Here is a 25,847-nt window from a genome sequence, read left to right as displayed (position 1 = left end):
TTTATGCTGTCAAAAGTGGCAGAAAATTATGGAATTCAATAGGACTTGAAGCCCAAAGAATTGCAAAAAAAGGAACTGTAGAATCCCAAGTGCTTGGATTCTTGTAAAACGTTTCATTGCATCCAGTTGTGAATCAGTGTCCTTGCTCCAAGAGCAAGTATAAAAAAAAAATTAAAAATTTTTCCAAGCTTCTCATTTGGAACATTTTGAATGTGATTCAGTTATGCCAAATTGCTGCTCAGTGACATTATCACTCTGGAAATATTTCTGAGTAGGTGGAGGAACTATGCTTGGAATTCAGGGGCAGAAGTGACTCAAGATGTCTACGTTTCCTGTGGAAAACTGAATTTTTTAATTTTTATTTGTTTTTTAAAAAAGTCCTCTCTGATCCCCTTAACACCTTTCCTTTTAACACACATCTTGAAGTAGTAACTCTTCTTTTCTGAAAATAACCCTGTATCTCTTTCACTGCCTTAAGATGAATTACAAGTGCTAACATGGAAACTAATGCGAGCTACCATCTATTCCTCAGTACTGCTTTGAGGAGAGTGTTTCAGCAAATGAAATTCTTTGGGGTATTGAATTAAAAAGATGACCAGCAGCTGAGCAGAAAAATAGCATTCACAGTCCTTATGCTTCATGTCGTGAGTTGAGTTCCAGCTGTTGGGAACGAAGCGCAGTTTAATTGACAGATGTGTTACAAGTTTCATTTTCTTCCCAAATATCTGGCTGCTGGTGGAGTAAAGATAAGGAACTTCCCAGTCAGGTAACACATTTATGGGGAGTGAACAAGTGCATACGTACAAGGATCCTGAATTCCCAGTGCTTTAGGAGAAACTTCTCTTTTCACTTGGTGTCGTAGACAGGAGAGTTTCACATTTTTCTCTACAAAAAATCTGAAATGTGAATTTGAGATGCCAAGATATTATTCGACAAAATCTCAGCTATGCATCGTGTCCTGTATCTGTTAAATCACTTTTTTTTAAACAGATTTTCTAATGTGACATAGATGGGGTTCGAGTGAAGTCAGGATGGCAGCCATAAGTAATAGAGAATAAGCCTTTGCATCATAACAACGCTCTTGAATGTTATTTTTCAGGTTTGATAGCATTGTCAAATAACCCTCCTCCTCTGATTCCCAAAGCTTGCTGGGTGTATTTGTGAAGACAGTCTTTTTCTGGGTAATAATGAAGGCTTCTGCTTTTCAGTCAATCTGGAATTCCTTTTGTCTGACATCGGTGCCTGCTGTGTCTTCTGTTGGAGTGTCCTGAGATAATAATACTGAAAAGACCCCATGAAAACTAAACCAGCCTTTAGTCGGTTTACTGCCCTTGTGTTAGTTTCCTACTCAGGAGCGAGGCGTTATCCCAAGGGGAAGAAGCTCTAAAAGTGAGGATTCAGTGAAGCCTGTGCCCCATGTTATATTTATGGAGTAAACCGCTGTAGTTCTCTGTATAGGGACCTTATAGCCCATTCCTCCAAATCCCATCTGTATTTTGACATTTGGGACCAGGACTTTAATGTACCGGTGTTGCTGCGGGCTTGGTCCCTCCCTGAGTAGGCTGATTTTGCTTCCCAAAGGCTTTGTTGTAAACCTTTGGGACACCCCTGGCATGTTTTTAATCAGTGTAATTTTAAAATCAGAAAACCGCATGGAAAAACCAGAGAGCCATGTTGCCATATATTGCGGCCACTTATTTTGGGGCAGATACGAAGACAGAAAAAGTGTGAAGCACTGCACAAACAGTAAAACGATGAAATCTCTACGTTTTCCCGCATGTTCATGCATTTGAAATCTGGTCCTGAAATTTCCCTGGAATATGTGTGGAATAAGAATCGTCCTTATAATTAATTTCACATTATAATCTTAATATCCCTTTTTTAAAAAAGAATGATAAATAGGAAGTGTCCTATTCTGAGAATTAAGCTAAAAAACCCCACCTGTTATAGGAGGAGGTCTCATGTTTTTCCATTATTTGTTACTGTATATTGATGTCTTCCCCCCCCCCTTAAAAAAGGTTGACATATCTGTTTCTTATCTGTGTCTGTAATGTGATACTAGCCAAAAATGGAAGATAGTGGGATGCTGATGAAATGGTGTCTGTAGATACTATTTACATACGGCCAAGTCATGTCTGATCTAATCTAAAGAGTTTTCCGTTGGCTCGCGTGGGAAATGGACTGCTGCCCTAAACGCACGTGCCAGGTCAAAAAGTAGATGGCCCCACGCTTTCAGGCTTTTGGTAATACAGGGCTGAATCCTGTGGGACCCTGAGCTGCCCTCAGTACTGGGTGGTTAAGGATATTTGGTAATTCACAAGCGTAGAGCCTAAATCTGATTCCAGGCTGCTAAAGAAAATAGGTTGTCTTTGTGGTTATGGTGTTGAAAAATGGATATAAGAAAGCTGTCCCCAGCTGTGTCATAGTGTCAGTGTATGAGCCCGAGCAACCGCGCAATCGCTGTACACCTCAGTTTGCCCATCAGTAAGATGGGCTCACCCATCCTCATCCTCCCTCAGAGATGCTCACAAATGTCACTGCAACTTCAAGCAGGCAAAAAAAGTGCACAACAGTTGCTCTGCGTTACAAGCAGAAAAAACACACCCATCCTTGGGTTTTCAGGCAGTAAAAGTTGGAATCAGCTGCCTCAGCACCGTGTGTGACAGGGTCAGTGTTCACGTTTTTCAGAATTATTTTGGCAGAAGCAAGCTGAGGCACACGTCCCGTCCCTGAAGGCCGTTGCCACGGATGAAGCACCACCACTCAGTGTGAGCACGGTGGCTTGCTATACAAGTTGAGCGCAGTTTGTGCAGTGTGTGTATTTATCTGTATTCTTTCTCATAGGTACCTTTAAAATTTGTCTGGCTTAAATTTAATGGGAGCCGCTGGGATCCTGCAGACAGTAAAGGGCGAGGGTAAGGTTTTTGTCATCGTTTGGGCTCTTCCTTCCGACAGACCCCTTCTCCGTCTGTGTGTCTCTGCCTCTCTCTCACTTATCTTTCCCCTATGTTCTTTTCTTATGCCTTTCTCAACCGCATTATTTCCTTCCAGGTCGTTTCAGTCAAGTGAAGTAGGCAGCTGGTGTCATGTCTTCGGTATTTATTATGGGGGCCGCCCAGGCTGGCAGTCTGGGCTGGGCAATCAGTGCTAGGGGATTCATTCTAACAGTCTGGAACCTTTTTTTTCTTTTTCTTTTTTTCTTTCTTTTTTTCTTTCTTTCTTTTTTTTTTTTTCTTTTTTTTCTATTTTCTGTGTAGGTCTCTTTAGTCAGCCTTATAGCTAATGCCCTGGGCTACTCGGAACTAGGTGCCATAAAGTCCCTTAGGACACTAAGAGCTTTGAGGCCTTTAAGAGCGTTGTCCCGATTTGAGGGGATGAGGGTAAGATGCCATTAGCAGCTGATCCTTCTGCATGCCTGTGGAGCGGTTTTTTTTTAAGCATGCTAGAACTGATCAAAACTGGTGGAAAGAAAATTCCAAACAGAATCATGATGCAGCTGCTGACTCGATCACCTCTACCGTGGATGTCCCCTCACCCTGCCCACCGCTGCACCCTTCCCTCTTAAGAAAGGGAGATGCATTAAGCTGCCTCATTACATTAATTACTGGCCCAAACCACATGCCATTTGTAGACGATGTTAACACTTGGCTGTTCTCATTTAGCCTGGCTTTTACCTCTAGCATCTGAGGGGGCTTCTCAGCTGTAACTTTTTTTATCTAGGGAGAATCACCAGGTGCAAAGAAGCAGAATTTGAACCACCTCAGTGTCTCCAGCCCCTCTAGGTGTTGGCCGCTGGTGGAATTGGATTGAAAGACTATATCTGAGGGGTTTTTAAAAATGCAATCTGCCTGCAAGGGGGTAAAAGGCTGCTTCCTTTCTCGGATCGCTCAGGCCTTCAGGAAGGGACTGGCGGGGAGCTCAGCTGTTTGAAAAAAAGGCTTTGGTTTAATTCCTCTTGTTGCACCTTGTTGTTCTCGGTCCAGTCTGGTGGTGACTGGAAGCCTTGTCTGATAGTGAAGCTTTTCCTTTCCACTCCCTCCTTTTACCATGCTTTATGGTCCCCTGTCCTGTCACTGTGGAACTAGCAACGAAGCACAAGCAAAGCATTGAACTTAACAAGCTTTCCTCAAATTGTTAGACAGCACCATTGTCTTGGGGATTTGAAATTATTGCAGTGTCTCGCTACTTTGCCACTAATATTCTGTATTTTGGTGCTTTTTTTCCATTTGGGATTGAAATAGTCTTATAAGAACATGCAAAAAAATTGTATGTTTCTGTTAAGTAAAGGGTATGTTGTATTAATGGGTTTCCCAGTTGCTCTTAGAACAATCATGTAGGTCTTTTGTGCTAAATCCCAGTTAGCTCACAATTAGAGATATTACAAGAGATAAAATTTGTATTTTAAAAAAAAGGGAAGGGAATAGCAGTCGCAGTTTTATTTCAGGGTCTGACTGGAGCAATTCCACCTGGATATTTCTGATCTCCTTTGAATTTGCTGTAGTGTAACTGAGCACAAAATACAGCGCGAGAGGCAATGAGCTGATCCGGAATCCTCAAATTCCATAGGAAGTGACAGAAATAAAAGATATCATAACAAATCCAAAGAGGGTTGTTTCTTCCCTGATATGTTTATCCTGCTATTATTTCTTTGTGTCAGTTAGCTTAATTCTAAACTTTATTGTATAATACAGGCACAAAGGATGAGAACTTTTCCATCGACACAAAGCCAGAGCTTTTGCTGGGCTGGGTTCAGGTCCCACCTAAGAGTATGATCACAAAGGAAAAGACCTAGCACTAAACCTGTGGATATTAAAAGCTATTCTTAAGCCGTGCTGGAGAGAAGCTGTGATTTCTAATGCGCAATCAGGAAATTCTCATGCTTGAAGTGGAGGATTTTTACCACAGCAAAATTGATAGAGAGTTATGACTGCAGCCCTGTTAGTTGCTTAAACCCAATTATTTTTCCTTTGTTTTGACTTGAAGACAAGTGTTGCTGCCCCATACAACCAGAACACTTCTTCTGAGCCAGAGAATAGAGATTTGAAATGCCTTTGCAAAGGAAACATAAAATGTAGTTCTTTGCTTTTCTCTACTCCATAGTAATCTGCATTTTCAAGAGCTTGCTCTGCTCTTAAATTATTCAGGAAGTTTGACAGTAATGCTATGAACTGTGCATGCATTTTTGTCAGTCTGCACACAAAAGCCATGTTCCTTCTCTCAGATCTTTTTGAATGCTGTATAAATTTAATGTACTGCAAGTGACCATATTTCAGGAGGATATGACACTTTTTTCGCTTCCCGTGACGAACTGGCATAAACGAGCGTATTGATATCTGAAGGATCTTAAACCAAAAAGGCGTACTGCTGTTGTGTTGGTGTTCAGCAGCAGAGCATCCTGTTTGGATGAAGGGAAAATGAAAGCAAAGGCATTCTGTATAGAGCCTGTCTGGAGGGCTTGACTCTAACCTGTGTCTTTATACCTCACTGGGTATACAGTGATGAATTGATGATGTCATTTAAGAGTTGTTGTAATGCTACTTACTGTCTAGATCACTGTTGTCTTCAATTTTCCTCCATGCCTACTGTGATGGAGGACAGGTGCTTGCTGCAGAGCTTATCATGTGTGTGGTGGTTGCATCCAGCAAACAGATGTTGTAGGAGGAGAGGGGATGCTTGATGGTGGCCAGGACCAGTTGTGGCTCAGGTGCTACTACTTGAGGACTCCCGAATCACCGTGTAATTGAGTAGTCTTTCAAAACTAAGGCAAAGGGGTAAAAACAGTTTAGATTCTGTTCATCTATTAAAGGAATCTAAATTAGGAGATCATAATAAAAGATTTAATATCCTGCTGACCTAACTCTATTAAAAGCCTGATAGCTTACATTTTGTCATGTGTTGGCCAGGGATGCTTAGGGACATGGTGCTCCCAAACTGTGAAAGGCTAAAATTAGGAGATGGTGGAAGATACGAGCTCTGACAAAACCCATTATCGCTTCCCGCTGTGTTTGCTGCAGTTTGGAGGAAGGAACATGGCTTTTCTGTCTTCTTGAGCCTGCATAGCTGCATGCTCAGCTGTCTGCCTGAGACAACATGATTGGCCTTGCTTAGTCACAAATATGACCTTGATGTTTACAGCGACTCACTGCTTAGTCTTAACAGAGCAATGCTGGGCTTGGTCCTGTCCCCACCGAAGTCAGTGCCCCGCAGTTTGCTGGTGACCTCGGTGGGAGCAGGAGGCAGGCTTTGAAGTGATAACAGCCTTGTTTGAAAGTGGGGAATGGCCGTAAGGGCCACTGGCTGATAAGACCCATCAAATCCATGAGCAAAAGTGTCCTCAAACTTGGCTCTGAGAAAATTTTAGCTAGGAGCCTGTTTGTTACTAAGAAGAGAGTCTGAGCCTCACTCAGTAATGCCCCCCTCTCCTTTTGGCAACTAAAATTATTTAAAATAATTGTTGTTTAACTAAAGAAGTAACAATCCAAAATCAAACCCAGTAAATCTAACGACGTGGCCTGTTTTATTTAAAAAACAGAGCTTCAGTAGGTGGCTTTTAAGCAGAATTTTTTACCGCTTGGAATAAGTTCACTGCCAACTTCTGCGTGGAGTAAATGCCACAGATCTGTCAGTGGCCTTACCTCCTATTCCCCCCCCAAAAACAGCTGTATTGATGCTTGCTGTTTCCTGCCTTGTGTTTTATACTGAAACTTTTTCCCACCCCTTCCAACACAGGTGGTTGTCAACGCCTTGGTTGGCGCTATCCCTTCCATTATGAATGTGTTGTTGGTCTGCCTTATCTTCTGGCTGATTTTCAGCATTATGGGGGTTAACCTGTTTGCCGGGAAATATCATTACTGCTTTAATGAAACAGCTGAGGAGCGCTTTGAAACAGATATTGTTAACAACAAGACAGACTGCGAAGCGCTGATGCCACCCAACTCCACTGAGATTCGATGGAAGAATGTGAAAATTAACTTTGACAACGTTGGGGCAGGATATCTGGCTCTTCTGCAAGTTGTAAGTTTTGCTTTCACCGTCTCCCTAGTAGTGGTAAATACAAGCTTCTTCTAATGCCTTTTGACTGCTTCCCTCTCTCCATGAAATACAGCATCCCCTTAATCCCACTCGGGTTTGGGTCTGGAATAAAATTGCAGTTTTATCTTTCATCCCTTTGCCTAGTATGGGTCTCCCAGCACAGGTGGTGGCCCCAACTCGACTCTTCAAAGGGTCTAACAAACCTTCCATGAGACAACAGTAAACCCATTTAGATTCATTTGTCATAGAATCATAGAATAGTTTGGGTTGGAAGGGACCTTCAAAGGTCATCCAGTCCAGCCCCCCTGCAATGAGCAGGGACATCCCCAACTAGATCAGGCTGTCCAGAGCCCCGTCCAACCTGACCTTGAATGTTTCCAGGGATGGGGCATCTACCACCTCTCTGGGCAACCTGTGCCAGTGTTTCACCACCCTCATTGTAAAAAATTTCTTCCTTATATCTAGTCTAAATCTACCCTCTTTTAGTTTACAACCATTACCCCTTGTCCTATCGCAACAGGCCCTGCTAAAAAGTTTGTCCCCATCTTTCTTATAAGCCCCCTTTAAGTACTGAAAGGCCACAACAAGGTCTCCCCGGAGCCTTCTCTTCTCCAGGCTGAACAACCCCAACTCTCTCAGCCTTTCCTCAGAGCAGAGGGGTTCTAGCCCTCTGATCATTTTTGTGGCCTCCTCTGGACCCGCTGCAACAGGTCCATGTCTTTCCTGTGCTGAGGACCCCAGAGCTGGACGCAGTGCTCCAGAGCGGAGTAGAGGGGCAGAATCCCCTCCCTTGACCTGCTGGCCACGCTTCTTTTGATGCAGCCCAGGATAGGGTTGGCTTTCTGGGCTGCGAGCGCACGTTGCTGGCTCACGTCCAGCTTTTCATCCACCAGTACCCCCAGGTCCTTCTCGGCAGGGCTGCTCTCAATCCCTTCGTCCCCCAGGCTGTATTGATACCGGGGGTTGCCCCCACCCAGGGGCAGGACCTTGCACTTGGCCTTCTTGAACTTCATGAGGTTCACATAGGCCCACTTCTCGAGCTTGATTCATTTCATTTAGATTAAATGAAAAGAGAAATATTTAAGTAATATTAAAGTTCAGTATACACGGCGATCAAGAGTGCCAGGGAATTCTTGACATAGCTGGCACAAATCAGACTTGTTCTTTGACTTTGGATGAATTCTGTCTAACAGAACATGTGTTTTCTTTGCTAGGCTACTTTCAAGGGCTGGATGGACATCATGTATGCAGCAGTTGATTCCAGAAAGGTAAAGCGCATGACCACAAACTCACTTCCCAGTATTTCATTCTGCTATTTTGCTTTGGTAAAATCAAGAGTAAAAATTGTAGAACTATGCTTATGTTATGTATTTAATGCTGTGATTGTTTCATTTGCTCTGTTAGTGTGGTAAATTAAAAGATGCTCAAGAAAATCTTGAAAAGGGCAGGGTTATTCTGGTCGCTTTAGGGGCAGGGAAACTCCTGCTGGAGTAGAAATACAGTGAAGAAAGGAATACGATGAAGTTACATATTTCATCATCAGAATAAATTATGGGGAGGAATTAGCCAGAAGGTCCTCCATGAACCTTGCATCTACATGGGAGCCAAGTGCCAGTTTGAATCCAGTTTTGAAATTATGTCTGGGTTGGAGCTCTTTCTTCAGGCACTTTTCTTGTTCTTGCATGCTGGAATCATGCAAATACCATTACTTCCTTTTTGCTTTCTAATTTTTTTTCCTTCACCTCTCTTGGTTTTATATGAAAAGATTTTTAAATGGATTTTCTTCTCCTACAGTGAATGGAGGGTTGGAAACAAGTAGTATGACTGTGTCAGGACAGTGTAAAAAATATTCTTTTTTTGATCAGCTGATGGTCTTACACATCCCTCTTCAAAAGAAAGAACAATGTCTTCACTTTGACAGTGCTTGTCATTAAAATAATCATTTCCTTTGTGATTTGCAAATTACTATATATTTTATGGGCACTGACCTCATTTACAGTGAAAGCCAGTTTAAACTGTAGCATATTATATTTCTGAAAATTAGATCACCATCCTCCTGGTATATACATACAATACACATGCATATACTTTTGCTTTACTTCAAACAGTGTAAGGACACAGTTTTCCATATATAACTACAGCTTTATAAAGCATGACTGCCTTACATGGGAGTACTTGGAAACATGACCAATCTCATTTTGAGTATATTTGTATGATGTCTTTGAAATGTCATTTATTTCTCTTCTTATCTCCCATTCAGCAAGAAGAGCAACCCAAGTATGAGGACAACATTTACATGTACATATATTTTGTTATCTTCATTATCTTTGGCTCCTTTTTCACCCTGAACTTGTTCATTGGTGTCATCATTGACAACTTCAATCAACAAAAGAAAAAGATAAGTGATCTGTGTTTGCTCATTAGTAGGGGAGCCGAGACCTGTTAGAGGAATGTTGAGTCTTCAGGCTGATGGGTTTTTCTGCAAAATAAAGGCCAAGGACCGTCAGTCTGGGGCACAAGCCTCCCCTCTTAGAGCTGTGGGCTGCAGAATCACTGTGACTCTTAGTGCATCACTCCCTACTCCGCCCCACTGAGACTGGCTGAACAGGCTCAGGGAGTACCAGAGGTAGCCCAAAGCTTTATGTAAAACTCTAGCCAGATTAGACATTTTCCCTAGACTACATTTTCATGCATTTCTGGGTTTTTTTTGCCTTGACTAAAACATACAGACTGGAAGTAACATATCTTCCTTGCCTCTCCCTCCGTCTCTCTGTCATATACTGCTTTTCTTCCCTGTAAGTCAAGCTGAGGATTTGCGTGTATGCAGTACCTGCTAAATGGCCTGACACCTCTGCTGCCTGTTTGTCATGAATGAGATAGAGGGGATGGGGAAGGACGTAGTGCAATAAAACAGGTTATTCATAGGAAAAATAATCAGTTTTCTTTAAAGGAAAATCAGTACACCTTGGGTATTAGTATAAGTTATTTCTACCTAAAGTAGCTGCCACCAACTTCCCATATGGCAGGTACGCTCATGACTTAGCTAGGATGTTGTTCCTTTCCCTTCTGGTGTATGAGCTGATTGTAACCAGTTTTCCTTTTGCCCCTTTACTTTGGAGGTCAAGATATTTTCATGACAGAAGAACAAAAGAAGTACTATAATGCCATGAAAAAACTGGGCTCAAAGAAGCCTCAGAAACCTATTCCCCGACCTCTGGTGAGTATGTTTTAAAGGGAACTGAAGGAAAAAACCTGCAGAGTAGACTTTCAAAGGAGCTTCGGTTCCAAAAGCATCCTTTGTTCTAACTCATGCTGGACTCCATATCACCACGTTCTTGTCATTATAATTCAGGTATCATCTGAGAAAGGTTAAAATGCTACGGCTGTGGTCGATGTTAATCCGTTGGCTCACTTGAATCAACAAAACAATCTGAAAACCCTGTCTGGCTGAGAGGCTATAGATGGAGAGGAGGAGGCCTCCTGGCATTAGTGAGCGGGATCTTGGGCAATTAGACAGCCTTGTGGGTTGTGCTGATCGAGACCTAAGCACATTTCCCTGCTTTCTGAAGGGCTTTGCATGTGATATTGGGTGAGTCCCTTAGATACTGCTGTGGATAAGGCATCCTGCTGCTCTGCCTGCTGCTGGAACTAGACTGCTGCCAGGACACAAAAGAGGTGGTTGAAATCCAGTTCAAGTACCCTGCAGTCAGAGTCACCACTGCAAGGTGGACCTGGCTGCTTTCTCCAGTTGTGAATGGAAGTGCATCACCCTGCCTTCGGTCTCAACAAAGAGGAAGACATGCTGGCACTAGGGTTGTGGTAGCATGTTTGGGGTATAAATAATAGCATTTTCCTACCTTTCCCATAAACAGATTGAATTGTGGCTAGAGTTTGCCTTGAAAGCTTCATAACATACTGAAAAAAACTTCATCTCTGTTTCCACCAACAGTGAAATAATTTGTTAACTAATGGTAGATTTTTGTTCAAACTTGTTTGGTTCATTGCCTCTCTCCTGTTGCACAGAACCGCATTCAAGGAGCTGTCTTTGACTTTGTTACTCAGCAAGCATTTGATATAGTCATCATGATGCTCATTTGCCTCAACATGGTGACCATGATGGTGGAGACAGACACGCAAAGCAAGCAGATGGAGGACATCCTTTACTGGATCAACCTGGTGTTTGTCATCTTCTTCACCTGTGAGTGTGTGCTGAAGATGTTCGCCTTGCGGCACTATTATTTCACCATCGGGTGGAACATTTTTGACTTCGTGGTTGTGATTCTGTCCATCGTGGGTAAGTGCGACACCAATTAGACAGAGGTCTGTGAGTGCTAGGCTGTCTTGGTGTTTGCAGAATAGAGCACATTCTTGTCTTTGAAGGGGATATATGGCTACCGGGACTTCTAGGTTCTCTTTTTAGCCTTGTGAAGAGACTGTGGCAGAATTTGGCAGCTTGAAGTCCTGACTAATTCACCCTCCTCCCTCTGTTCTGGCATTCATTTCCAGTTGTATGGAGTAAAACACTTGACAATTACTCTCCCTGTCTTTAAAAACAGAAATTTTACTCACCTCATCAGAATGTTATAATGCTTACTAACCACTGAAAATAGCATTGCAGTGCTTCCTGCATCAGCGTGTGATTTGCACTCTTGTTTTCAGTTTGGTTGAATGTTGAATCAATCTGTTTCCTCCAACAGGTTTTTGGGTTTTTAGCATCTAATCTGTAAAATATGCTTAACGTCACAAATACAACAGGGTCACTCAAAGAGCTTGGCTGCACACAGCTCTGCCCAGGCATACTGACAAAACACCAACGTTTAGAGACTGTCCTGCAGTCTAAAACTCACATCCAGGTTTGTCTGCTGGTTGAAATAAGATTTATCTTACACATTTTTTAGCACTTTCAAAATAGAGTCCGTAGCCTGACTCCCATGGCAGAGTTAGGCACCAAGAGCTAGACACCTCCAAGAAACAACTCATCCGTCCTTATCCAGGTGGAGTGAGTCACTCTGCAGCTGTACCTCTCTCCCTCTCCATTTAGGAAACTATTTAGGGAGCCAGAGCATCTAGCTAAGACTTAGCTGCCTGAAGGTGAGGCCTCTTAATCGCAGACCCCCTTTGAAAATCTGACCAGGGTGTTCTGTGTGCCCAGTCCCTTGACTAGGTTGAGAAGAAGCAGCAGACTGCACGTCTCCATTGTCACACTTGTTCCTTCTCTTCTTCTTCAGGAATGTTCCTGGCTGAAATCATTGAGAAGTATTTTGTGTCACCCACTCTCTTCCGAGTCATCCGACTGGCTCGCATTGGACGTATCCTGCGTTTGATCAAAGGAGCCAAAGGAATCCGCACTTTGCTTTTTGCCTTAATGATGTCCTTGCCTGCCTTGTTCAACATTGGCCTCTTGCTGTTCTTGGTCATGTTCATCTTCTCCATCTTTGGCATGTCAAACTTTGCCTACGTCAAGCATGAGGCTGGCATAGATGATATGTTCAATTTTGAGACCTTTGGCAACAGCATGATCTGCTTGTTCCAGATCACCACATCAGCTGGGTGGGATGGCCTGCTGCTGCCAATCCTAAACCGGCCTCCAGACTGCGACCTAGACAAGGAGCACCCTGGGAGTGGTTTTAAGGGGGACTGTGGGAACCCTTCGGTGGGGATATTTTTCTTTGTGAGTTATATCATCATCTCCTTCCTGATCGTGGTCAACATGTACATTGCCATCATCCTGGAGAACTTCAGCGTGGCGACAGAGGAGAGCGCAGATCCACTAAGTGAGGACGACTTTGAGACCTTCTACGAGATCTGGGAGAAATTCGACCCTGATGCCACACAGTTCATAGAGTACAGCAAGCTCGCAGACTTTGCTGATGCTTTGGAACATCCTCTCCGCGTCCCAAAACCCAACACCATTGAACTCATTGCCATGGACCTGCCTATGGTAAGTGGAGACAGGATCCACTGTTTAGACATCCTCTTTGCCTTCACCAAACGTGTCCTGGGGGACAGCGGAGAGCTGGATATACTGAGACAACAGATGGAGGAAAGATTTGTGGCATCCAACCCTTCCAAAGTGTCTTATGAGCCTATCACAACTACGCTCCGGCGTAAGCAGGAAGAAGTTTCAGCAGTGGTTATCCAGAGGGCTTACAGGGCTCGTTTAGCAAGACGGGGCTTTATCAGCCGAAGGCCTGTCTCCACAAAACTGGAAAACGGAGGAACAAACAGGGAGAAAAAAGAAGGCACCCCATCTACTGCGTCTCTCCCGTCATATGACAGCGTTACCAAACCGGAGAAGGAGAAACAGCAACGGGCGGAGGAAGGAAGACGAGAAAGAGCGAAAAGACAAAAAGACGTCAGGGAATCCAAGTGTTGAGACAAAATAATAGAATTGTACAGATTAAAATATTTGCAAGTGAAAAGATTGTTTACAAACTTCATGAAATATATCAATACAGAACAGCTGTGGAGACACTTACCTGAAGATCTTATACCAAACATAGTCTGCTTACTGTGTGACAGCGTTGCATCTAAAGCAGTGACCTACCACCTGTTTAAAGGACCCTTGTAAACAAACATTTAAACACAAAAAAGGAAAAAAAATGGATTTTCTATTGTTTGGGCAGGTGGATACTGCATGTTCCACATCAGTCAATGCAACTTAGGACAAACAAGCAAAATAAAACACACACACAGAAACAAAACCTGCTGCTGGGATTCATGTATTTTCCAAAGCAGCCAAAAATGGATTTTATTTTCCCATTTTGTTGATTATTATTGAAAGAAAACCCAGAAGTCACAATGTTAAAGGGTTTGTTCATGCAAAACTAGATTTGCATTTAGTTAAGCAGCAAAAAAAAAAAAAAGGAAAAAAGAAAAAAAAAGAAAAAAGTTAAAACAAGTAAAACAAAAAAAAAAAGGAAAAAAGAAAAGAACCACCCATTTAGCCCATGCCATTTAATTGTCATAGTTTATTTGATATTTATTATCTGCATTCTACTTTCTACATGGGCTTTACTTGGTTTGGGAGATGGGGTAATCGGGTACCTTCAGCCTGGAGACAGCTCAGGCTGATTCCCCCCAAAAAAAGTGCTCGTTCAATGCATAGAAACGATTTGCATGATGGCATGCCGTGACCAGGAACCATGCATGAGGAACCATTAAACCACAAGACACTCAATAATCTGTCCACAGCAGTGTGTTAAGCCATAAATTCGAGGCACTCCACTGACTACCGTACACTGTATTTGGAGATAAACTTTAACACTAATCATGCCCTTCACCGGTACTCCCCAGTTCTTAGCGATCTTTCATAGACCCGCCGGTAGGAGAAAAAAAAAAAACCAACAAAAAGAATCAAGCAGATGAAATAGTTGTGTGTGTATGTTTAACAACTTGTCTGTTTTTTTCCATACAGCCATCTTTTTGCACACTGAAATATAACAAAACTAAATGCTGCTCTGGACCTCATCCAAGGGGAGATGATAAAAACTGAGAATGGCTTGTTGTTATACTATGTCACTGTAAAACCAAAATCTAGGGCTTAAATACCAGTCAGTAAGTTCATTTGTATCCTGCAATATTTATCATTAATATTAATTATTATTCAGCCTCCATCCTGCAGCGTAGACACTTTTTTTTGTAGAGATAAATGCTAAAAAAAGTAGCGTGTTATCTCTACTGGTAGGAATTTGGGGAGCTTACCCGAAGCAATCCCAGTAGCGGGGCTGGGGGACGGGGCCGTGTCTCACCGTGTTCAGTTCTCCCATGGCCATCGGGATTCCTGCTCCGGGTGGGATGCAGAGCCACGGGTGGCTTTCTGAAACCCTGAACCCTTCTTCCCATGGTCCCAGTTTTTGCAGCTCTGCACTTCACTGCTGCATGGGTTTTCTCACTTCTGTAGCCACGAGGGTTTTTAACAAGACGCAGCGCAGGAAGGGCCACGTCCCGGGGTGCAGGGTGGAGAGCCGGCTGGCGGGTGCCTTCACGTTCTTCCCATTTCTTACACTTTCATAGAGTGGCGACTAAAACGGCCCCGCAGGGTGGGTAGGAATCAGAGCTACCTCTTGCCTAGTCTTCTCGCTGCAGCAGTAAATAATGCCACAGAAACATCACGAGCCAAGTCCGAACGTTTCTTTTTCTCAATGACCAGACTCAGACATCCCCAGATCCTGTTTCGTGGTGTCCTCATGACTAAGCCAGCTCTCAGCCACTGCTCTGGTTGAGATGTTTTTCTTCAGGGCCAGCGTGGGTATTCTTACAGGGTAGGACAGCAGCGCCGCAGCACGGGTGCTTTTCCGCCGGCGGTTGGAAGGAGAAGCGAGGGGTCGGTGCTGCTGCTCACCTCGACCCCGAGGTGCTGAGGTTGAGTGTGGGCGTTTGAATGCGGACCAAATTAAGGGTACCCAGAATAGCGGGGGGGCGGGGGGGGGGGGAAACAAACCCAAGACAACAGAACTTGATGGCAGGATGAATCTCGGTTTGAATAATCTCACAACCCAGAAAATTACAGGAGTCACTTACCTAAAAAACAAAACCAAGCAGGAAGCCATCCAGCAGCCATCTGTGCCACGTCCGGCGTCCTCGACGCGCAGCCTAGCCATCGCCATGTCAGTGGAGCAGTTCTGCTGCACCCAGGAACACAGCAAGGAACCTTTTCTATCCTGTCAGCTCTTGCCCCACTTGCTCCTAGGATATGATGTATAATAACAAAGAAAAACTACATACATATGTACAGGCTACATTGTAAACAGCACAAAAAAGAAAAAAAAAAAAAAGAAAAAATAGCTGAAAGTGTGGTTGAACTTTTTAAGAGAATATTATAAATACTGTAATATATCATTTTATTTTATCGGCATGCCTTTTTGTAAATACAAAGAACTACAAAAAATAATAGAATGGCTTCTGGCTTATGCCATTGTCCATGTTTATTTTTATTTTTTTAATATTTTTCTGTTTTCCTTAGACTTTAGATAGCCAGTAAATGTCCCCCAAAGAAAAAAAAAAAAAAGACAAACAACCCCCCCCAAATAGATTAAAAAAAAAAAAAAAGCTTAATTGCAAATGATCTTTGCAACAGCAAAAGTATATATTTTTGGGTTCCAATGTGCAATAAGTTGACCACTTCTATGCAAGATTTGGCTAAACTTCATAATTGTTCTTAAGCTGGGCTATTGACTCGTAGGTGAAGCTTGGGACGTTTAGCGTTCGTGCTGGCAATTTCATTAAGCTACTCACTTTAAAATAAAAAGTCCCTTCAAACTATGTATATATATTTATTTTTTTAACACTAGATCTGTATTAAATGCGAGAGGCCAGTGGTATTGTCAGTCAGCAGTGCTGAGAAAGAACGGGAACGCGTAGTTGCTTCAACCGGTCGTTGGCTGGAGTCGGTCCCTCTGCTCAGAAGTGTCCGGGGGGGGTCGGGGGTGGCTTTTCTCTCCTGGTCTCCTCCCTAGGGCAGACATTTCCGTCAGCCGCAGCTCACGGGTGCTGCAAGCGACGGGTCTGCGTTTCTGTGCATCTTCAGTGGGTGAAGCCAAGGACAGAGAGGAAACTTTGGTCAAAGAGCATTAGGGACACAGGTGTCATACGCAAATCTCCAAATTCAAATGCGCGCATGGAATTTATGTTCCGGATTCAGGGTTGTGGGAATAAAGCGAGGGTAGTGGTGTCGATTAAAAAGACGTAGCCAAAAATCAAGACTACAACAAGTAGCTCTCTTCCCTCCCCCGCTTACAAAATCCTCCCTTTTGGGTTAATTTGTGACTGTGTTCTTCAAAGAGCAGAGGGGAAGGGTGATAAAGAAATACCAATTCAAGCTGCTTTATTCACTTTTCCTGTTCACCTTTTTTTAAAATATAGAAGCCAATGTTGAACAAAACAAATTAAAATAAAACCATGATGTTACGTAGAGGCCACACCCAAGTTTGAATTATTTAATTTTCTGCCGCAAAAAAAAAAAAATGTTAAAGCTGTAAAAGATCAATAGTGAAGATTAGTGTATTAGAAATTGCATGGTGGCTCATAATGATCTTACCCAACATGATTAACAATTACGTTACTATAAGCCAAAAGAAAATAAAATAAATGTTACCCTTTTCACTGTACAAGGCAAGGTTGTCCTGGTGTCCCAATTATTTGACTGGTTGCATTCTCCTTCCCCTCCATCTCCTCCATACTTCCTTCAAGGTTTTTTTAGTGTGGTTTTATCTAAAGCGTGCAGAAGAGAGCAGAGTAAGTTGCAGTAGAAGCTGTTGGAAGGGAGTTTGGTGTGTTGTTTGGTGTTGGGTCTCTGCAGGTGCCTGGCGGACACGGCTCAGCCTTGCTCCGCGTCCTAAGCTGCCCGCGCTGGGTCCGTGGGGACCGATGCTGTCAGGGGTCGGTGTCTGCGCGGGGCTCCTGCCTCTGGGGCAGGTGGGTGCCCTGCGCCAGGTCGAGCTGCAGTGTGACGCGGACGCGTCCCGTGCTCCAGGCACAGGGGACGGCGGTGCTGCCGCCCCCGCCGCCCCCGTTGTTGGACCTGCTCTGGCACGGGAGGACTTCCATCTGCGGTGCTTAACCCTCCAACCCCTATCGCTTGCACTAGAAGTCACTTTAAAAGACGAGCCAAAGCAGATCTGGAGTCGCCAGCGAGCCCTTCCCCAGCGGCCGCCTGCCCTTGGCCACGCAACGTCCGCGCAGCTACGGCCGGGCAGGTCGGGAGCCAGCAGCTCCCGTGCGTGGATGGTGCTGGGGGACCTCCCGCCGCAACCCCCGCTCGGGCACGTCGCTGCAGGACCACAGCTTCACCTCCCTGTTCTCGGCTTGCTTTCTCCGGAGTCAATCCGTATCCCGTGGGGTCCCCGTGCAGTGACAAGGACTGGTTAGCGGGGACCTTACCCACGCGTGGGGCCCAAGCACAGGGTCCTGCTGCTCAGTGGTGCTGAAGGACCCTCAGCTGGGGCTGCAGCCAGCGGCCGGTGAGCCGTACACCCACAGCCCACCGTCAGCCCGTCATCCCGTCCAGCTTCTCCCACTTTTGACCCAAAGGGCTGAGCAGGGCACGAGCTCCAGGTATTGCCTCTGCCTCCTTGGAGGGCAGGAGTTAACCTGAAGTTGTTGCAAGTCAAATGGCTGAGGATAGCACCTTGAAATTGTTTTTCCTGGCAGAGTTTTGGTCCAATTTATTCCACAAATGTGAATTTTGCTGCTCAGTTAAGGCCAGCTAGCTTCAGCAAACCACTGGCACTGCAAGACTCAGAGCGTGGTTGTGCTGTCCTGCACCTCACCAGGTCAGTGTGTCACACACAGACAACACCACTGGTTTGATTTTTTTTTTTTTTAAACAAGTAAAATTAAACAAAATCATTTCCCCTTTGCCACTTTGCTGCATGTTGTAATTTTATAGAGGCGTGTGTGTGCATGAGGGTGTCTCCTACCGCAAGCGGAGCGCAGCCTTGTGCTCGGCGCAGGGCACGGGGAAGGAGGACTCCCTCCCACCTCCTGTCCCAGTTCTACCCATCTGTAAATTGGGCGTCTCATTCCCTACCTCACAGGGGTGTTGTGAGGCTTAATTAGCGACCGAATGTAATGCATCGAGAATGACAGGCACCGAGGTGTGCGCAGCTGGAGCTGGGCGCCGGGGGGTGACAAAAATGCTGCTACAAACGTCGTTCTGAACCGGCACGGCTCCGGCCACCCACCTGCCCACCATTGGGGCCAGAGCTGTCTTTTCCCTTTGCATAACCTGTTCATGACGCTGGTTTTGCCCCGTGCTGTACTTGCTCCCCACTTTCGCTCCTAGGTTTTATTCTCTGTTCTGTCTCACATGAAGAAAGGAGGACGAAGCTGGCCGGAGAAGGGAGGGAGGAGGAACGTGATAAAACAGCGGGCTGGGAGTTCGATGTCTGAACTTTGAGTTCCTTTGTACTGTACATCTTTTTACTTTGGAATTTGCAATAAAGAGGTATGTCCATCTTGTTTTAACAACTTCTCCTGGCTGCCCTGTCATTCTGTTACCTCTGCACAGCAGCAACCACCCGCCCTGCATCCCCGAAAGTCCACCGTCCCCAGCTCAGACGGGTCATCGCTTCTGGAGTAGAAACCAACAGCAGAGGCAGGACTCCTGCGGTGGCTTTACAAAGCCAGGCTGATCTGAAGCGTGGATGTCCAGATCCAGCCCCTGCCCTGAAGAAGCACCCGGGCTCCTCATCTGGGGGGGGAAAGTCATGGCTTCAAAACCCCCGTGGTCTTGACGCAAAGCTCCTACCAGCCCTAGCAGCCGTATTCGGGCTTTTCCTGCTTTAGGGAGGCCGCGTGCTAAATTGCATTAGGGGACACATTCTGCCACAACCGCTCTGCACGTGCTTCCTTGCGTTAACCTACCCCAGCAAATGCCGCTCCAGGGGGATCCGCAACCCCCGAGCAGCATCTTTGGCTATCAGTCAGGGGACCGTCCCTCCTTCCGCTCCAGAGTAAACGCCGTTGTCCCTTACAGCTCTAACACCATCAGACACTCAGCATCCTCCGAGCTCCGATCCCCGCCACCCCACCAGCACTGGGCTATGAGCTGCTCAGCGGGCTCCCCGCGGCCAAGGCAGACGTGCCGCAGCGCGGGAGGACAGCGCGGCAGATGGCAAAACAGCCCTTCACCTCCGGAGCTGCGATTCCCACGCCGGGGCCAGCAGCAGCACGAGTGGGTTCGCTGCTGAGCCCTGCTCTTCACTTACGGTCAGGAGCCGCCCCGAGAGGAGCACCTCTGTGCCAGGAACTGGCTGCGCTGGTGCTTCAGGAAACAGCACTCTCTAAGGGCAGGGGGTACAATTTCATTTAGGGGGAAAAAAAAAAAAAAAAGTATTACATAAATATTTAACTGTTTCACTCATCTTTTAAAGCAGCACTCAGGGCTGTTTGTCCTTCCCTTTCTTCTCCAATACTTGCCACTGCTAGCTGGTTGGATTGATGCAAGCCATTTCTTGATACAAAATACAGGTTTTATTTCTAATTACAGCGATGCAGATGGCTGTAATCAGATCCAAAGCACTTTGCGCCCCCCTTTTCATTGCACTGGTTTGATTTCAGTGGCGGGGAGAGGCTGCAGACCCTCCAGGACAGCAGAGATGCTGCGGCGGGGGCCCGGGGATCCCCGCCGGGCGCAGCCGGACCTGGCAGCATCACCTGGGGACCTCCAGCTTTTGTGGGTTCAGGAGTATGCACACACAAAAAGCCAGCGAGGCATCTCAGCGCCATGTGCAAATGCTCAGATATTTGCAGTTTTCCCTGTGCGGCCGCTTTCTCCAGCGAGTCGCATCCTGCCCTCCTCGGCCCCATCAGCAACACAAACCCCATCCGAGCCTCGCGGTAACACACAGCCTGTGGTTTTTAGTTACTTCACGGGAGTTCCTTGGCTAAGAAACGGAGAGAAAAAACTAAACCCGCAGTAAGAGACAGACCAAGAAGGGAGTGAAGCCCCCAGCCCATCAGCAGCTCGGATGGCTCCTCAGCACACCCAGCTCCTGGCTTCAGGAAAGCCACGGCTGTCATCCAGGACGACTCCAAGCAGCACAAAACACCTCGACCGCAACACCGAATCGGGTCACTGCCCTTATAAATAACCTCTCTCCCACGAATAATAAACCCCAGGTGCTGGCGTAGCGTAACCACCCAGCAGAGAGTTTTTTGTCCCCTCCCCGCCTGGGGGGGGGGGGGGGAGACCAGGAGAGGGGGGACCCCACGCTGGGGCACGTGGGGCTGCAGCGAGGACGTGGCCAAGGGGGCTCTGCCCGGCTCCATCCCTGCCGTGGGGCACTCTGGCATCCAGTGACAACCGGGGACATCTCCAGCGCAGCCAGGGATGATGGTGACGCCTGGTGCACATCCAGCCCTGGCTGCTCCAGCAGGAGCCAAGCCAAGGATGGGATCCTCCCTGCCCAGAAGAACACACAGGGTTGGTCTCTGGATCTCAGCCCCTCCAGGAGGCTTTATTGGGTCTCGTTTTCCCTCCAGCAGGTTCTGGGAGATGCTCCAGTTTGGGTGACATCCCAATTTCAGGTGGCGTCCAAGCCCAGCGTCCGGTGGCAGGAGTACACGGCAATCACGGCGAAGAGGACAGAGGCGAGGAAGCCCCCCAGGATGCCCGAGACCACGGGGCCGACCCAGCCCAGGAGGCTGCGGGAGTACGGGGGGGCGGCCGCCTCTCGAAGCGCAGATCCCCCAGGTCCCCGTCCGGGGCCTCCTGCCCCGCGTCCCGCCGTGCTGCTTGCCCTCCAGCAGCAGGGAGGAGGTGAGGTGCTGCACGCTGTGGCTGTACTCCTCCACGTTCCTCCGCAGCTCCAGGCTCCTGTCCTGGTTCAGGTTTTTCCCCAGCTCCCGGGCGATGTCGGGGCGCCCGATTTGGCGGAGGCCATGAGCCAGCTGGTCCCAGGTGATCACCTCTCCTGCCGTCCCCAGCCAGCTCCGCAGGGCCTCCGAGCATCCCGTGGGGCCACGGAGGTCCCGGCGGCGGCGGCGGGAGTGGATGGGGTTGTTCTCCTCGGAGAGCTGCTCCAGCTCCTGCTCCCCCAGGTCCCTGTCGGGCCCCGCCAGCCACCCCTGGAGCTGCCCGCACTCAGAGGGGGACAGCAGCTCGGCAATGCGGCTCATGGTGTGACGCCCACGTTGGCCGCCACCGAGTCCTCGCACCGGCCGCCCACCGCCAGCAAGAGCAGGATGAGTCCCACAGATGCCAGCATCGCTTGGGTGCCCCTCAGCATCGGGGTGGCCCAGGAACACAGACCCCCCCGTCTGACCTCACAAGCCGGCGTGTTCCAGGGACGCATCCCCTGTCCCCTGGCACATCATCCTATGTCCCCCCCCAGCGCTGAGCATCTCCTGCCCGCACCGCTGGGCCCCAGCTCAGCCCTTTGCCTCGAGCCCAGCACCCCTCCTGCACCCTCCCCTCCCCAGTTCAGCCCATCTGAGCAGTCTGTTTGGGCACCGAGCGCTCACAGCACGGGGACATGGGGACAGATTAAACGGTCTCTCGATTACCAGCAGAGCCAAACCAAAGGGCTGGAAATTTAATGCTGTCTGTGAGGAGCTTCAGGGCACCTTCAGCATTGGCAGCGATGTCTGTCCGTCCGTCCGTCCATCCATCCACCGACCCATCTGCCCAGCCGCGACACCCTTTGCTTCCCACGTCCTCCTCGCCCCGGGCCATCCTGCCTGTGCCCTGGGACCCGGCTGGGCTGCGTTTGTCCGGGCTCGGCAGCCGCCGTCCCCACCTCCCTGCCGGCACGTTTGCAGGAGCAGGGATGGGGGATGGCCGCTGCTCCCCTGGGACATCTCCACCACCCTCTTCCCATCTCCCGAAGGCCCCGAGGCAACAGCAGCAGCTCCCCTTTCCCTCCCCAAGGAGGGGGTACGGAGCCCCCCCACACCCCACTGGGAACCTGTGTTTCCCTCTCCCACACCAAACGGATGGAGCAGTCGAATTCAGCCGAAGGGGTTTTGCTTGGGGAGCGGGCGAGGACCCCATAACCACGAGGTGGCAATGCAGCCCCGGCCACAGCCACGCGCCACCAGCGCACCCGCTTTTTAATCAGGGTGGCGATAAAGCTGCGATTTCCCCGGATCTCCCTGAAGAGCCCCAGCACGGAGGCTTGGGCCGCGGGGCCGTGCCGGGCCGTGGTCGGTGCCCGGGGCCGTACCGGGGCTGGAGGAAGCAGCCAGGACCAAGGAGCAGGAGAAGGAGCAATTCCTCGGCCGGGAGGTTGGCCCGGGTTCACGCTACGGGGCTCCATCCTCCGTGTTGTTGCCTTCCACCTCTCCCAGCTCCGTGAGGCATTTGCTTCCTCCGAGCATCCTCCATCCTGCCACTCCTGGAAAGGCTCCCCGTCCTCACCGCCCCTTCTGCCAAAAGATCCGGGAGCATCTCTTGGCGAGGTCCAGGCAGCATCGCCCCGCTGTGCCAGGAGGGTCCGCGGAGGAGCCGGGACCATCCTCCAGGTCTCCCTGGGAGGAAAATGCAGCCAGGGCAGATGCACCAGGCCGACGGGGCAGGAGGAAACGCTTGTGCGTGACCCACCATCCCGGCAAAGAGGACAGCGGGCGAGCGGCACACATGGCTGGGCTGAGGAGGAATGCCAGGAATGCCGGCGCTGTTAGCCTGGCGTGTCCTGCACAGAACTTGGCCTGGATTTGGGGAGAGCATGCAGGTTTCACGAGTTTTGTGGAATCAAGACTCTGAAAAGTCGGAGTCCAACTGCAAATTCATTTTAATAACCTGAGATGCCGGGAAGCATCCGCCTCACCTCCCTGTGCCGGCACGTCCCAGCTAGAGCCAGCCCATGGCCAAGCCCGGCGTTTTCCCCGGCTGGGGCAAGCAGAGCATGGCTGGACACCGTTATCCCAGGTGGGATAACCAGCTCAGATGCTGCACCATCCCTGTCTCTTCATCCCGCTGCCGCGGGGCTTTGCTCATGGTCGGAGACCCTGTGCCGGCTACCGCTGGGCTCGGTAACAAAAACAAACACCACTGGCCGCGGACAAGCCGGGAGGCCCCTCTGAAAGCCGGCACCAGCCCAGTGCTGCCCGCGCTCCCTGGCCGAGGTGAACCCCAAACCTCACCCTGGCACCGCAGGGTCGGACAAAGCAAAGGCGCAAAGTGCAAACAGCACCTGCGAGGTGCGGGAGCAGGGACGTGCACCGCGTCCCTCGCTGCGGTGGAGAGGAGCCGAGCCTCCCTTTGCCGGAGGAGGAGGAGGCGGCGGCAGCCGCCTTCCTCCCATTTTCCCGGCCATGACTCCGCAGCCCATCCACCAAGTAATTTATTCATAGCGCCGTAACCTCAGGGGTCCCGATAAAGGGCCGGAGCTGCCGCATTGTTCCGGATGTGCCAGCACCGGCACAAAGGCTCCCGGCACCTCCCGGCCACCGGCCAGGGATGCCACCGTGTCCCCTTCCCGTACCGGGGGGTACGGCACCCGACTCCTCACCCTCCCACCCACTGAAAAACCTGAAGCCGCCGCACAATTGCCACGATTATTTCTGCTCTGGGACGCGGGCCCCTCTCCCGCGGGCTGTGCGCCTGCTGTTGCTAATGAGCTCAGCTCCCGAGCAGGGGGCAGAGACCGAACCAGGGCGAGGGGGGGGCGTTCATTAGCCTGGCTTGAGAAAATAAACAAGCAGCCACGGGCTGGGAGCCGCTTTTCCCCTTATTTCCATTAATAACAGCAGCAAAGGGTGAAAAATCCATCCCTGTGGCACAGCCAGGGTCCCGCAGGGGTGGAGGGAGCGGGTCCGGTCCCACGCAGCCCCCAGGGATGAGCGTCCCCTCCTTTGGGGTCCCAGCGATGCTGGGGGACAGGGACAGTGTGCGGGGCTCAGGTCAGAGCAGCTGGCTTTCCATGGCTGGCATTCACGGAGCCGTGCCGCCAGCCGGAGCTCGGAGCGAAGCGTCTCTGGTTATCGATAACGCAGAGCCCGGCCATCGGCCGGGTGCCTCGATCCACGGAGCTAGAGGGGACGTGAGAACGCACGGATTGCTGAGAACGCACGGATTGCTGAGAACGCACGGATTGCTGAGAACGCACGGGAACATCAACGTGGGAAACCCTCCCCGCGGCGGCCAGGGAAAGGTGCAGCCGCGGAGATCGGCAGGGCAGTGCCGGCATCCGCAACAGGGGGCATCCACAGGGATCCCCCATTGCACACCCGCAGTGATGCTGAAGTCACGGCCTTTGCCGCAGCTCTCACCGCAGCCGTGCTGTTCCCGACCGGAGCGAAGCGTCTCCCTGCTCACTCAGCATCACTCCTGCGGCTCGGAAGTTGTCCCGGACACGGGGGAACTGATTAACTGAATTAATTGATTTCAGAATGTGAAATTGTCCAAGCACCTAACTTAACACCCACAAAAAAGAAACCGGGACGAGGATGCCACAAGCCCCGGATAAATGAATACTCCGTAATTCATGAGTTATACAAAACTTTGAGAAATAAACAGTGGGGGAGCAGCCGTGCTCAACGCAAGTAATTCAGCTTAAAAAAAGCTAAAAATTCAGCCCAACTGGCAAAGAGAAAATGAAGCCAGGACCAAACCCGAGCCAGCCCAGACACGACACAGCAAAGCCGGCAGCCAGGCAGCGCAGGCAGCACAGGCAGACCCCCTCCTTGTGCCCCCCCCCCACCCCCCTCCAGCCCCCACGGCCGCCCCTCGTACCTGCAGGCGCTGGATGGGTCCTCACCGGCAGCACCCAAACCCACCCCGGCCCCCCACGAGCTCCCAGGACTGGGAACCCCTCCCCAGCAGGAACCCCTCCTCAGGGGACCTCAGTGCCCTCCCGGCACCTCACCCTAATGAGGGGAGGGGCACACCCGGGCCCGCCCACCCCTAACAAAGGGAGGGGCACACCCGGGCCCCGCCCACCCCTAACAAGGGGAGGGGCACATCCAGACCCCGCCCACCCCTAACAAGGGGAGGGGCACACCTGGGCCCCACCCACCCCTAACAAGGGGAGGGGACACCCAGACCCCACCCACCCCTAACAAGGGGAGCAGCACACCTGGGCCCCACCCACCCCTAAGGAGGGGAGGGGTACACCTGGGCCCCACCCATGCCTAACAAGGGGAGGGGCACACCTGGGCCCCACCCACTGCTAACAAGGGGAGGGGCACACCTGGGCCCCACCCACTGCTAACGAGGCAGGGGGAGGGCTGAGGCTCTGCCCCTCCCCTGGCTGCAATACTCCCCCCCCCCATAATACCCCTTTCCCGCCCCCCCAGCCCCCCCCATGTCCCTCCTGTCCCTGCAACACCCCCCCTCCACCCAGAGCCCCCCCCCCCATGTGCCAGCACTC

General features: G+C 49.3%; 1 protein-coding gene across 1 annotated transcript in view; it reads left to right on the top strand.

The window, feature by feature from the left end:
• The window catches only part of SCN8A (sodium voltage-gated channel alpha subunit 8), a 58,271-nt gene extending 42,826 nt beyond the window's left edge, over positions 1–15,445 (top strand). The window contains exons 21-27 of the mRNA XM_050914220.1: positions 3,258–3,380; positions 6,730–7,014; positions 8,247–8,300; positions 9,293–9,430; positions 10,145–10,249; positions 11,056–11,326; positions 12,261–15,445. Coding sequence (XP_050770177.1) covers positions 3,258–3,380; positions 6,730–7,014; positions 8,247–8,300; positions 9,293–9,430; positions 10,145–10,249; positions 11,056–11,326; positions 12,261–13,408 — 2,124 coding nt within the window. The 3' untranslated portion in view covers positions 13,409–15,445. The remainder of the gene's footprint in view (positions 1–3,257; positions 3,381–6,729; positions 7,015–8,246; positions 8,301–9,292; positions 9,431–10,144; positions 10,250–11,055; positions 11,327–12,260) is intronic.
• Positions 15,446–25,847: the final 10,402 nt, after the last annotated feature.

This window comes from Gymnogyps californianus, unplaced genomic scaffold, assembly GCF_018139145.2.
Source record: "Gymnogyps californianus isolate 813 unplaced genomic scaffold, ASM1813914v2 HiC_scaffold_32, whole genome shotgun sequence".
Taxonomy (NCBI): domain Eukaryota; kingdom Metazoa; phylum Chordata; class Aves; order Accipitriformes; family Cathartidae; genus Gymnogyps; species Gymnogyps californianus.
The sequence above is the reverse complement of the archived record's forward strand: the minus strand, read 5'-3'. Positions and strand labels throughout refer to the sequence as shown.